General features: G+C 57.1%; 1 protein-coding gene across 1 annotated transcript in view; it reads left to right on the top strand.

Annotated features, from left to right (window-relative positions):
* Window positions 1-12092: 12092 nt before the first annotated feature.
* The window catches only part of LOC137226762 (uncharacterized), a 254006-nt gene continuing 253431 nt past the window's right edge, over window positions 12093-12667 (top strand). The window contains 1 exon segment of the mRNA XM_067742317.1: window positions 12093-12173. Coding sequence (XP_067598418.1) covers window positions 12135-12173 — 39 coding nt within the window. The 5' untranslated portion in view covers window positions 12093-12134.

Genomic DNA, 12667 nt, shown 5'->3' with positions numbered 1-12667 from the left:
CCCCCATGAGCCCAGTAGTTTCAGGACATAACCCTCATCCCCTGTTCATGCAGTAGAAAGTCAGCCAGACCTGGGATAGAATCGAGTCTGCCACTCCCACATTGCAGGGGATTACTTTGACTTCTGAGCCTCTGTTTCCTCATCTGTGAAATGGGCTACTGATGTAGGTGAACTGCCAGCTTGGTGTGGGTCTGGGCGCTGCAGAGAGTGGCTTGTAGAAGGCCAATAGGGCTGGCCCAAGTCCTGTCTCTGTGGACATGGACAGGCCCCCAGGGCCATGAGCCAGGGGCCAGCACACACCCACACAAAGAGGACATCCTGATCAGCCCATTGCATGACCATCTGTATCATATCTTCATCCGAAATCTAAAGATTCTTGTGAACACAGCCTAAACTGCTGCTAAACAGGTTTCATTTTTGAAAACTGTTTTCTGTGTAAGAGAATTGATTCACACAGACCCAGATGCACACTGGGCAGAACCTTCTAAATCTCATCTCAGCTTCCTGCTTTGCACAGGAGGATGAGTCACCAAGACTTTCAAATGCGCCCCCAGTGGTGAACAAGGGTCGTGGACCCTCATTCAGTCTTTTTGTACTGCCTGAGCTCCCGTCCCGTGTGTAAGCAGGAATGATTCACACACACACAGACACACTGTCCCTCTGTAAAGCTATCTCACACAAGCACGTAATCTCAGTGGCTGGCAGTCAGGCACAGCCTGAATTATGAGCAGATTTTCCCTGTGTGCCCTGTTGCTAAGAGCAGCCTTGGCCTGGCTCCCGGGCACAGGGACCCAAGTCTGTCCCACTGCCGGCCCAGCCATGGGGATGGGGCGGGGCAGGGTGTTGGGGACCCACTCTGTGGCAGGGCTGTGGGGAGTGAGCAGTACTGTGGACTCACCCTGCCTCTGGCACCTGCCCTGCCCATCCCCTGCCCATGGACCCTAGGGTGGCCTCCAGGGCAGGTGGGCTGTTTGCATGGAGGTGCTCAGCTCACAGTCAGCTTCCTAGCCTGGCCCATAAGGAAGGCAGGACTGGGGATGGCCACACAGCGCAGTAGAACAGCGGCCCTTTGCTTCCCAGCTGCACGGTCCTCCTCAAAGCAGGACCCAGTCTCACTCTGTCCACCTGTTGTGCCCAGGGGTCACTCCCATGAAACTGATGCTTCCCTCAGGGCCAGGACTGCCTCAAGACCAGAGACAGAGTTCACAGCCTGGGCAGACCCCCTGTGGGAGGTGACACTGCAGCTCAGAGGACTCGGGCTTCATGCTCTGAGTTATTCTTCCTCCGATTGAACCTGGGAGTCCTCTTGGCCCTCCTGGAGGAAGCAGAAGGCCCTGTCATGGGAACAAGGCCTAGTGGCCTGCAAATGTGGCCACAGCCCTGCTCCACCCCTGACCAACACAGGCTGAGCCTTCTCCACCCTGAATGGGGTGCCTCTCTCAGGCCCCAGAGCCCCTAGCCAGGATCCTATTCAGAGCACGCAGCCTCTGGCCTTCTGGGCCTGAAACAAAAGCCACTTGTTGCCTGGTGAGGGTACAAGGTGCACATCTTCGTCATGTTTCATGGCCCGTTTCTCTCCTGCAGTCATCTCCTCCCTCCACCCCTCCCTCCGCATCAGGCCTGGGAACACACCCGCCCACCTCCCAACCCCCACAGTCTGCTGCACACAAAAGCTCATTCTGGACTCTCTCTTTGAGACCAGGCAGCAGTGGCGTCACCCTGGAGACTGGCGTCTTCCGGCCCAACTTCATCCCCTCCTCTGCCCAGCCCTGCCCCCCTGCTGGCCCAACTCAGCCCCAAGTAAGCTCCCAGGCCACAGGAGCCCAGCCTGCTGCCCTCACTCCAGCTGCTCTTGATCCTGTCCTGTGAAGCTGGGAATCTGATGTGTCCAGTGGTCTCTCCAGGCGCCCTGCTGGCCCCAGATCAGGGTCGTTTCCTCTGCTGCCATCGCCCTGCACTTGCCTGCAGCCCTGTGCTCACCCCTCCCTCCAGCCCTTCAAGGCCTCCTGAGCCCAGCTCAGGCCCCTCCCCACGATGTCCCCCAGGAGCTGCTCCAAACCCTCATCCCCTCTTCTCGAGTCACAACCTGCATTATGTGCCAGGGTGCATGGTCACAGATGCACATGGCACCCCTTCCTCGAGGATCACACCACGCAGAGGTGGTAACTTAAGCAATTCTGTAATATACACAGACACAGTAACGTGGGAGCTGACCCTGCCCGAGTGACTGGTAAGCCCTGCTTTGCATAGTGACTCAGGCCTCAACAATAGGAGGCAGTAAGCACCCCAAAATGGAGGGGCCTAATGGAAACTTTTATTATGACCTCTCCTGGTTCTGGGGGCTGACAGGGCTCAGCTGGAGGTTCTTGGTGGGGAGGAAGGAGTGGGGAGGCCTGGACCAGTGAGCTGAGCTGCTCGGGGGAGGGCCTGCTTTGCACACAAAGATCCCACTTCTCGTTGGTGTCATTTATCAGTAATAAAATAATAAAATGAATAATAAAATGAATCAAAACATGCAACGGCTCTTAAAGGGAAAAAAGCCTGGCCCCAGAGGTGACCAGTGCTAACAGGTGGGTATCAAAGCCGACTCTGTCTGTCATTCCTTCTTTCGTCAACACCCACTTCCCTGGCCAGGCGCTGGGAGGGGGTCCCAGCTCAGTGGAATGCACTTACCTCCTCCAAGACTCGAGACTTATGCTGACACCTCCGTATACATTCACAGCAGCCCTAGAAGGCAGGTGCCGTGACCGCCCCCGTTTTACAGATGAGTAAACGGAGGCACAGAAGAGTCAAGTAAGCTGCCCTCAAGCTGCAGAGCCAGCGGTGGCAGGGCCCGGAGCCCATGCTCCCAGCAGGTCCCCCAGGCTGCCTCCAGCACAGCACCCAGTGTGGTCAGCTTACCCCCACACTTGGGGGGCTCCACCCCTGAGGACCCCACCACAGAGCATCCCCAACGAGGCTCTGCCTTGGAATCCTGAAGTCACCGGCTCTGTGTCCCCTGCAGACCTCGGCTCAAAGGCAAGCTCCCAGACACGCCTGCTGACGGTCCCTCTCAGGTATCCATCCTCGCCCTGTCCACCCTCAGTTGTAGTCCTACCCCTGCTAAAATCAGCTGTGACCCTGAACTGAGAAAACTGGTGCCCAGCAGTGACACAGTATCCCGCAGCAGTGGCACGCACGGCCCTGCTCCAGGAGTTCAGGGGCTGGATGGGGTGGTCCCAGACAAGGACAGGACAATTCATGCCAGCACGTGAGGGGTGGTTGAAGCGCAGGGCACGGGGCGGTGGTCTAGGGAGGAGGGGCTGTGGATGAAGGTCCCGATCCGCTGCTGAGGCTCCCACATGCCCAAGTTCCAGCAGACCCCCATCTGTCTTTCGTCCCAGCTCAGCCCCTGGAAGGCGTTCCTCAGCCCGGGCCAGTCCTCTGGGTCTCTCCCCACCCAGGGTCCGGTTCTCTCGTGGCCCCTAGTGATTTCCCTGAGGATGTGTGTGCGGGGCCGGGGGGGGGGGTCCCCGAACACACCCACCCTGCTTCCGTCTTGAGGGCTCCACCGGCAAAGACAGAAAAAGAAGGCTGTCACTGCTCCCAGATAAAGACTCCGTGGGATCCTCCTTCCCTTTTGCTTCCTTTGCATTTCTTATTCTTCTCTTTCACTTTGTAATAAACCATCTGTGGTGTTGGCCAGACACTCTACGGACACTCTTCTTTGCTGTTCATGAGTCGTGGCTTCAGGGAGCTGCGCAGAGGCTCGCTGGGGTTGTGGAAGGCTCGGGGGAGAGACAGGAGAGGGCTGTGTGTTCATGTACCAAGCTGGTCATACTAGTGCCAAATCCTCCATGTCTCTGCGTTCAAAATGCCCCAGCTTCACCCTCGCTGCAGTCAGCCCTGTCCTGGCTCCCGGTGGGGGCAGCTGGAGGCAGTGAACATCCTGCCAGAGGGGTCCAGAGCCCTGGTCTGCACCTGGGTCATTTCCCCAGAGTTCCACCTCCCAGCTCTGTGGAAAGTGTGGCCTACTCCTGCTGTAGGGGCCAGGCCCGGCTCCTCCTCGGGCACCAGTGACATTCTGCGTGAGATATGACATAGTGGGCACCCCTTCCTGAAAGGCTCTCCTGCCTGAAGGTCCCGGAGCCCCTAACCCACCCCCCCACCCCAAGGACTAAGTCGTGTTCCTTCTCTCTGAAGAGTGGCCTCCTCCCCAGGAAGGGATATGCATGAGTCCCCGGAGGCCACAGGGAGGGGTGTGGATTGTTTTAAGGGCAGAAGGAAGCCACTGAGTTGGGCGCAGAAGGACTCAGACCTTTGAGACCACCTTGGGGGCCTCGGGGCGGGGGGGGGGGCAATGGTTGGAGCAGGGCTGAGACAGTGGAGGTAGCTGGGAGGGGTGGGACTGAGGTACATCCCACAGGAAGTGCTGGTGAACTGAGCGAAGGGCTTTTGGAAAGGGAGGAAACTGATTTTTTGCCTAAGTGGAGGGGTAAGAGTATTACTCAGTGACATGGGAGGAGCCCTGGCGAAGGTGCCCCTTGGGTGGTGTGGGGAACAAGGATTCAGTTTTGAACGTGTGAAGTTTGGGGTCCAGTCCCAAGGGACTCAGAGAGCAGGGTCCCTGCCCCCTCAGAGCTCACAGCTGGGGGGAGATAGAGGATCACAGAGCAGGGATCGTGTGGGCAGGGGCGGCTGCCTGGGAGGCCTGGGTTGTAGGTGTCCTGTGAGTACCCACCTGTGTCCAGGCCTGAAGCCAGGGAGTAGAGGGGATGACACCCTCTCGGCCTCAGGGTGCTTGGGTTCCCGTCTTGGCTGACCTGGCTGCAGGCATGCGTCCCATCCTCCCGTCTTCTCACAGGGCTTACTCCTGCTGGGATGCCTCACACCCGGCCATGTGCTCTCTGCTTTCAGAATGTCCCTGCCCTACACACTCCCCGACTCGCCGCTGCCCTGTGTCACAGTAAGCCCCTTCTCCAGGTTCAGGCTCACCTCTCAGAGGGAGAAGGGCCCCTCGGCTGTGGTCCATCAGAGCCCGGGTGCCCCTGCCCTGAGATGACTGCACTGCCCCAGCAGGATGGGCATCCCTGGGTGCAGAGGGATTGAGGCATGGGCACACTGAGCCCTGGGCCACCGGAACAGGTCCCGTTCCCAAGGCCCCCTGACAAATGCTGACATCAGTCGGGGAGCATGGGAAGCAGAATTCGTGGCTCCTAGAATTAGCAGTCTTGTCTTTAGTGAGGCCCTAACCCTGCCACCTGAGGAGTCCTCAGTACTCGTAGGTCCTCAGAGACCCTGTCTAGACAGAGCAGGTCCTCTGTGGCAAAGGGAAGGCTGGTGCCCAGGAGGAAGGCGCCATGTCAGAGAAACACGTGAAGCTTGTTCTTACGTTGGCCTTTGACATGCAGATAGCTGCACAAGCCCCTCAATCCGTTGGATGGCTCATGGCACAGAGGTCTGGAGCAGCTGTGCTCGACGCCCAGGCAGGCCTCTGCTCAGATCCAGTGCCCATGGCACCAGTCACCACCCGGCCACCGGATGGGCAGAGCTGTCCGCAAGGACGGACGTCTGAGGGTATCGCTTCTGCCCTCAGAGGGCTCCCAGTTGAGCAGGGGAGGCAATCACCATGTAAGCCTGGGCCAGCTTCCTCGAAGAGCCCTCTGGTTCCTCCAGGGCCCTCTGGCTCTGTCCCCACACCTAGGCTCCCAGCTCACCTCCCACCACTTTCCTCCCTGCTCCCTGATGTACACCTGCGTGGGCTCCTTTCCACCTCCTCCACCAAACTCATTGGGAACCCAGGGCCTTTGCATGTATCCCCTCTTCAAGGGCCTTCTTTCCCTGGGCCTTCATGTGACTGGCTTCTCCTCCAGGGATCCGAAAGGTCTTCCTGGGTCACCCAAATCACCCTTCCCTCCCTCATCGGTGCACTTTTTACCTCAGTGGCACTAAATCCAATCTGTAATTTTCCATTTGTTGATTTGTTTGCAAGGATCCTCTCATGGTGGCAAAGCAGACTGTTCCCAGTGCCTGAATCATGCATGCATACATGAGGTACTCAGTAAAGATTTCTGGAATACATTCATCGTACTGGGTTGCTCTGAAATGACTATGAACTGTAGATGAGACAGTACAAGGAGGCCTAATTCCCCCGCTGAGGTGTCTGCAGCATGGTTAGGGCTCTCAGCGGCCACACACAGGTGCCACATGGGAACTGGGGCAGAATTCCTGCTGCTCCCATCCAGACACTCTCATGCCCCTCACAGAGGGGGTGGGTCATTCCCTCACAAGGACCGATAAAAACCCCTAGTACCCCCACCAACTTCAGGACTAAGGGGGTTGAGCAACCATGACTGAACGTCAAGACTGTAAGGACAGAGCCTTGAGAGCTGGGGCTATCCTTGCCCGCATCTGAGAGGTGAGGACACTGAGGCACACGGGCCTGGGTGAGCTGCCCAAGCACACACTGGCTGCAGAGCCAGACTCTTGCGTTCCAGGGCTTCCACTTTCACCCCAGCCTGGAGTCTCCGTGGTCCTTACGCAGAGCAGCCCGTCTTGCCCACACGTGGGCAAGACGGCGGTGGAGGGACAGGAGAGCACAGGAAGGCAGCGCAGGACACTGTGGGGTGGTCCTGGTCAGGAGAGACCCCCACTGTCCAGGGTGGAATGGTGTCAGTCTGGCTCCTCAGACAGGGCAGAAGGAGGTCAGCTGGTGCTGGCCTGGGGTCGGGCCCACTCCCAGCCATCCCTCCAGGAAGGTGGTCCATCATGGGGAACCCTGGGCAGAGGCCTGGGCTCTCAGCTAGGGGCTCAAATCCTGCCTCTGTCTTCGCTAGGTGTGTGACTTGGGGAAGACGCAGGGACACCTGAATCTCAGCAGAGCTGTCCTGCCTGGCCCACGTGCTGTCTGGCCCTCACTCCCTGTGCCTCTGTGTCCCTTCCAGTCAATGTGTCCCGAGCAGCTCTCAGCTCTGGAGACAGGCTCAACAAGACCACTCCCCCTGAGATCAACACCCTCATAGGAATCCTTATGGAATGTTCCTCTGGGCTCTGCTGGCCTCAGGGCCGAGCCAGGCCAGTATCCAGCAGGGAGCTCTGTGGACAGCCCAGCCCAGCCCTGCTCAGGAGAGCCTCCTGGCTGAATCCCCAGCCCCTTTCAAGGTTCCTTCTGTGCAGCTTCCCAGAGACCTCACCCCCAGGGCTCACTCCTACTCTGCTTGGCCACCCGGGTCCTGGCTGTAGCCCACACTGCACTCTGGGAGCATCTGTCCCTGACCATCAGGTTCCAGCTGTGCTCGGTGCTACTGGGGGCCAGACCCCACCTGCCTCCCTGGAGCCATCACACAGGTGCTTTACCTCTTAGAATTTGGATTTCCTCAAGGGGTGAAACAGAAGTTCAGGTGAATCTCTTCCGTCTACTCTGTGTGAGCATCTTCTGTGCATTGCCAAGGACTGTGCCCACCTTCCACTGGTGGTTGTTTTTAATTGCTCTCCCAGGTCTCCCCTCAGTGCAGAGGCACCCAGGAAGTGAGTCTGCGTGGGCCTGCTTATGCCTGGCAGGGGGACAGATGTGGAGAAAGGGACAAGGGGAGACACAGGGGTCCTAGAGAGATGGGGACAAAAAGAGGATGGTGAGCTGAGGCAGGAAGCTCACTGAGGGGAGGGGAGTAGAGTGGTGCTGGACAGGACGCTGTGGTGCCCAGGGGCATGGACAAGATGCGTCCCGTCTCTGTCTGGGGGGATGCTCATTACGGGTTGCTCATTACCTCAGGCAGAGGTGGTGAGATCAGGTATGTGAGCTGCCTGGAATGGAGGAGCCCCTTGTCCTGCAATTGTGGCACCTGCACCTGGAGGAAGGCAGCAAGGGATGGGAATGGTGAGGGCAGAACAAATCCTTTGCTTAGCCTCCAGGCCCTCATCGCCCTCCCCTACACACTAAACAGTTCTCCCGGAACCATGGAAGCTCAGGGACTCTCCAAGGTGCTTTGCTGAGCTCCTCACAAGTGTGTCACCCTCTGCTTCGCTCTGCGCTCTTGGCCAGGTGTTCTCCATCTGCCGTCACTGGGGAGCTCGGACATCAAGGCGCATCCTGGCTGTAAGCACTGAGCAGAGAGCACTGCTTCTTTGTCCTGATGGTCCCTGAGGGAAGCCAGAGTGGGCTCCCCTGGGCCCTCCCTAATCCCTTTCTGCCCTCACACACGCCACCATTTTAAGACCCTGATTCAGTCTGGAAGCTCCTGCAGAAGCATTTTTACATTGTCCCAAGTCCCCAGGAAAATCTGACTCACAAAGTTGGGCACGAGAGGGCCAAGATGGTGGGGGCAGGTAAGCCACTCTCCTGGGCACTCCCTCCCAGGCCAGCCAAGTGGGGACACCAACGAGGCTGTATCTGCCTGTGGCTGTGACCCCCAGTGGTTGGCTGTGTCTCCTTGGCTGTCTGAGCTGGAGCTCTGCAGACCTGTCCTTATGTCAAGGACCATTTGGTTTCAATTCAGCCCAAAGAATGGCATCATTTGTTGTCACCCACTCTCCAGCCTTGAGGAGCTCTCTTTTTTATTTTATTTATATATTTATTTATTGGCTGCATCGGATCTTAGTTGGGGCACGCAGAATCTTTCCTTGCGGCACGTGGGCTCTTCGTTGCGGTGTGGGGGCTTCTCTCTAGTCGTGGCACGTGGGCTCCAGAGCACGTGGGCTCTGTAGTTGTGGCACATGGGCTCCAGAGTACATGGGCTCTCTAGTTGTGGCGTGTGGGCTTAGTTGCCTCGTGGCATATGGGATCTTAGTTCCCCGACCAGGGATCGAACCGGCGTCCCCTGCATCGCAAGACAAATTCTCAACCACTGGACCACCAGGGAAGTCCCGAGAAGCTCTCTTAAATTCTGTTTCCAACATGTCCAGAATTTGTCCCCCATTTGGTGGCAGCAGTGCAGGCAGGCCAACTTCCTGCCGAAGAAACCGAAGGCTCATTCCCTCCCCATCCTCAGCTCCCTGGAGCAGGCACGCGATGGGAGACTCAGGCGATCCTGGACTTTACATCTTGGGAGCTGATGGAGGCTCAGGGACCCAAGGCTCACTGGCAGAGGCCAGGGCATGCCAGAAGCTAGGAGCAAAGTGCAAGTGTTTGGGGCTATAGTACATTCTGGGAGGACATTCAGGCACCAGCATCGGCCTCTGCAAACGGGCAGTTTCTCTTGCTGAATCTTGACCACATCTGCTGCAGCTGCCTCTTATGATTTCTGCCTGTTCCCTGAGTCAGCACCCCGTCCACCTGCCTATACATTTGTGACCTACTGCATATTCTTCCTAAAACCTCTGTCCTGCTAGATTAGCTGGAGGGGGCAGTTTCTTTCACCAGACCCTGACTGGGGCATAGGTCCATCTCTATGTGTGCCCGGGGACCTGAGACAGAGGAGTAAACTGAGGGAGGCAGGGCACCAAGAGGGATGGACAGGGTGATCCCCGTCTGTCTGCCCACGCCCGTGCTCTTCCCCCACCCCTGTGCCTCTTGGCGTCTGGTGCAATGTTTTCTCTCTGACCACTCAATTCACCCCCCTGCAAACTGCTGAACCTGCAGAATGTGATAGACTTGAAATTGGAATCACAGAATTTAAACACGGTGAGCTTGGCTGATTAGAAACCCGTTGTGCAAATCCCTCTGCAAATCTAACAGGCCTGCCTTTAAAAAAAACAAAAACGAACACTATTTTTAGAGGAGTTTTAGGTTCACAACAAAATTGAGAGGAAGGTACAGAGATTTCCCACATACCCCCCCCACACGTGTGTAGCCTCCCCTATTATCAACATCCACCACCACAGTGACACAATTATCATAACTGATGAATCTACACCGACACATCATTATCCCCTGAAGTACACAGTTTACATTATTTAGGGTCCACTCTTGATGTTTTACATCTATGGGTTTTGACTAATGTATCATGACACGTACCTACCTTTACAGCATCATACAGAGTATTTTCACCATCCTAGAAATCCTCTGTGCTCCACCTGTTTATTCACCCCTCCCGTGCTTCTAATCCCTGGCAACCACGGATCTTTTTCCTTTATATCTTTTAATAACAAAAGAGAGAGCATACCCTTTAACTTCATAATGCAGTCAAGTACTCATAACATTGTGTTCTCCGGAGGAGAACTCAGATTTATGCCTACATCTGACTTACTTCCCCTTGATCATTCAATGTTGTCATTTCCCCCAGGACTGCTGAGGGATTAAATGGCATAAGCTATGGCAAGGACCTAGACCGGGTGGGACATGGTAGGTGTTTGGTAAATGGAACCGTCATGATGGTGATTCTCTAACCTGGGGTCTGCCCCTTTGCCCAGACCCCACTTCCTGGACCAGGGATCCTCTGAATATGGTCCCAGGACCAGCAGCAGCAGTGTCACTTGGGAACCTGTTAAAATGCAAATACTCAGGCCCTACCCTAGACCTACTATCCAGAAACTCTTGGGTGGGCCTGACAGCCTATGCTCTAACATGTCCACCAGGTCGTTCTGATGCTCAAGTCTGAGAACCTGCCATCCAGGGCTTCCCTGACTAGTCTGATAAGGTCGGGCAACTGTGGACTCTGTGGCCAGGGGGTTGTGTATTTTCACTGGACCCCTGGGAGCTTTAGCACTTTAAGGCTACAAAGAAGAGGGAATTAACATTTGCTGAGCACCTCTGAGATTTAACTTCTCCTTTAACCTCCACAGCAACCCCATCAGGCAGGTCTTCCTCTCCCAAGCTAAAGAAAAGGGCTTAGAGGGAGAGACCAAGATTATACAATGCTTTTCCTCCCACCACCAGGGACATGCTTCTCACAAGGTCCATGGACCCCAGGAAATGGAGAGTTGGGTATGAGTAAGCAGGACTTACAGATGATCTCAAGGCTGCCTGCTCTGCTCCCAGATCCCACAAATTCTAGGCATTTACCTCCCAGACTTTCCGCCCTGCCCAGGCTGCTCTGAGGACCCGGGAGAAGCAGAGAGAGGTTGGGTATGGGGGAAAACATAGTCTGCCAGGCAACACTGGACATGTGCTCCTGACGCATTCAAGTGGACCAGGAATTGGATGAGGGGGCAGGCGTGGGCAGGGGCATGCAAAGCCAGTCTGGGCAGATGCTAAGCCTCCATGAGACTCCTGATCCCAGAAGTGGTGGGCTTGGAGCAGGACTGCAGTATGACACCCATGAGCCCTCGGCACTTGTCTTTCTTGGGGCCCTGCCGGCATAAAATATATATATATATTTATTTATTTAAAATTATTTTTTACAGCTGTGTGTAAATATGAATATAATCCAGCCTGGATTTTATTATTATTATTCTCAGGTTTTTTCTTTTGATTTTAAAAGAAATTAAATTAAACACATTTGTGTTTGTGCATAGAAATCCTGTGGCCGTCGTGGCCAGCGGGAGCGTGTCTCCTGGGCGGGCACCTCCTTAAACCCCACAAAGAAAACAGCCAGGACCTCCCCTTGCTCCTTAGCAGAAGACAGCTCTCCTGTACCTGCGGGACGATTCTCTCCTGCATCCTACCTGCAGGAACATACCTAAAAAGGTAGGGAGAGTGGGTTCTGGACCCAGAATTCGGTTCTAGGGACTCCAGACCACACTTGCCTCTCACCGGGTGCGTGAGCGCATACCTGTTGCTGAGCGTCCCTGGGACTCAAGTTTCTTCTGCTGGCAACTGAGAATGCCGGACAAACGCCCTGAAAGTTCTCAAAGGTTGAAAAGCTCTCAGGCAGAAGGGACAACCCTTCCCCCGGAGGGGCAGGGACTCGGAGTCGCAGGTCGCGGGGGCGCGCGCCGCGTAGGATGCGGATGCGCTCCTGGGTGCGGCGTTTGTGCAGATGTGCGGGGCAAGTTCTTTCTTATTAAACACTCCCAGGCTCCCGGTCCGCCCAGGAACTCCGCGGGGCGCTGGACGAGCCACAGGAGGGGGACTCCTTGGGCCCCCGGGCCGTGTCCGCGGAGCTAGCCGGCGGGTGTCCGTGCGTATCGGACGCGCCTGTGGCCCTGGGGTGCCCGAGCGTCGGGGCGCGAGGAGGCGGTGCGTCTGGGCGGCCGGGGCGGGCCGGGGGCGGGGCGCGAGGCGCCGTTCCGGGAGCCTGGCTCGGCGGCTTGGCTCTCGGTGCTGCGAGTGGGCCACCATGCTCAGCGTCGTGCACTTCCTCCGGAGCTTCTTTAAGGTGAGAGGCGGCGTCCCGGGGCCCGCGGTCAGAGCTGGGCGGCGTCTGACCACGCGTGGGGAGCAGAGCCGGCGCGCACCGCTGCTCCCCGGGCTAACCGCTGGGCCCCCGGGTGGGTGGGGGCACCCCGGGCGCTCCCTGCCAACTTTCCAACGTGCCGATCGGGAGACCGGGAGCGTTGCCGCCCAGATGGCGGAGAAGGAGAGGTGCCTGTTGGAGGCAGGCTGGACGGCTGTCCCGGGCCACCCTCAGCGAGGGAGACCGCCCAGTGCCCGGCCTCCCCGGCACCTGCTCGCTCTCGGCACGCAGGGCGCTTGGCAGCCTCGGCCCTTCCATGTAGGATCGCCGGTTCCGGGAAGGACGACTTGTGCCTGGCCCAGTCGGTGCCCAGGAAGAGGTTGATATTGTTATTTCCCGGGCTGAGGATACCCGAGGTACCGAGGGAGCATACCGACCGGGTTGGGACACCGTTCTGAGGAAGGGGTGTCTAAGCA

This window comes from Pseudorca crassidens, chromosome 6 (assembly GCF_039906515.1).
Source record: "Pseudorca crassidens isolate mPseCra1 chromosome 6, mPseCra1.hap1, whole genome shotgun sequence".
In the NCBI taxonomy this organism is placed as follows: domain Eukaryota; kingdom Metazoa; phylum Chordata; class Mammalia; order Artiodactyla; family Delphinidae; genus Pseudorca; species Pseudorca crassidens.
This window is presented reverse-complemented; position numbering and strand designations above follow the sequence as displayed.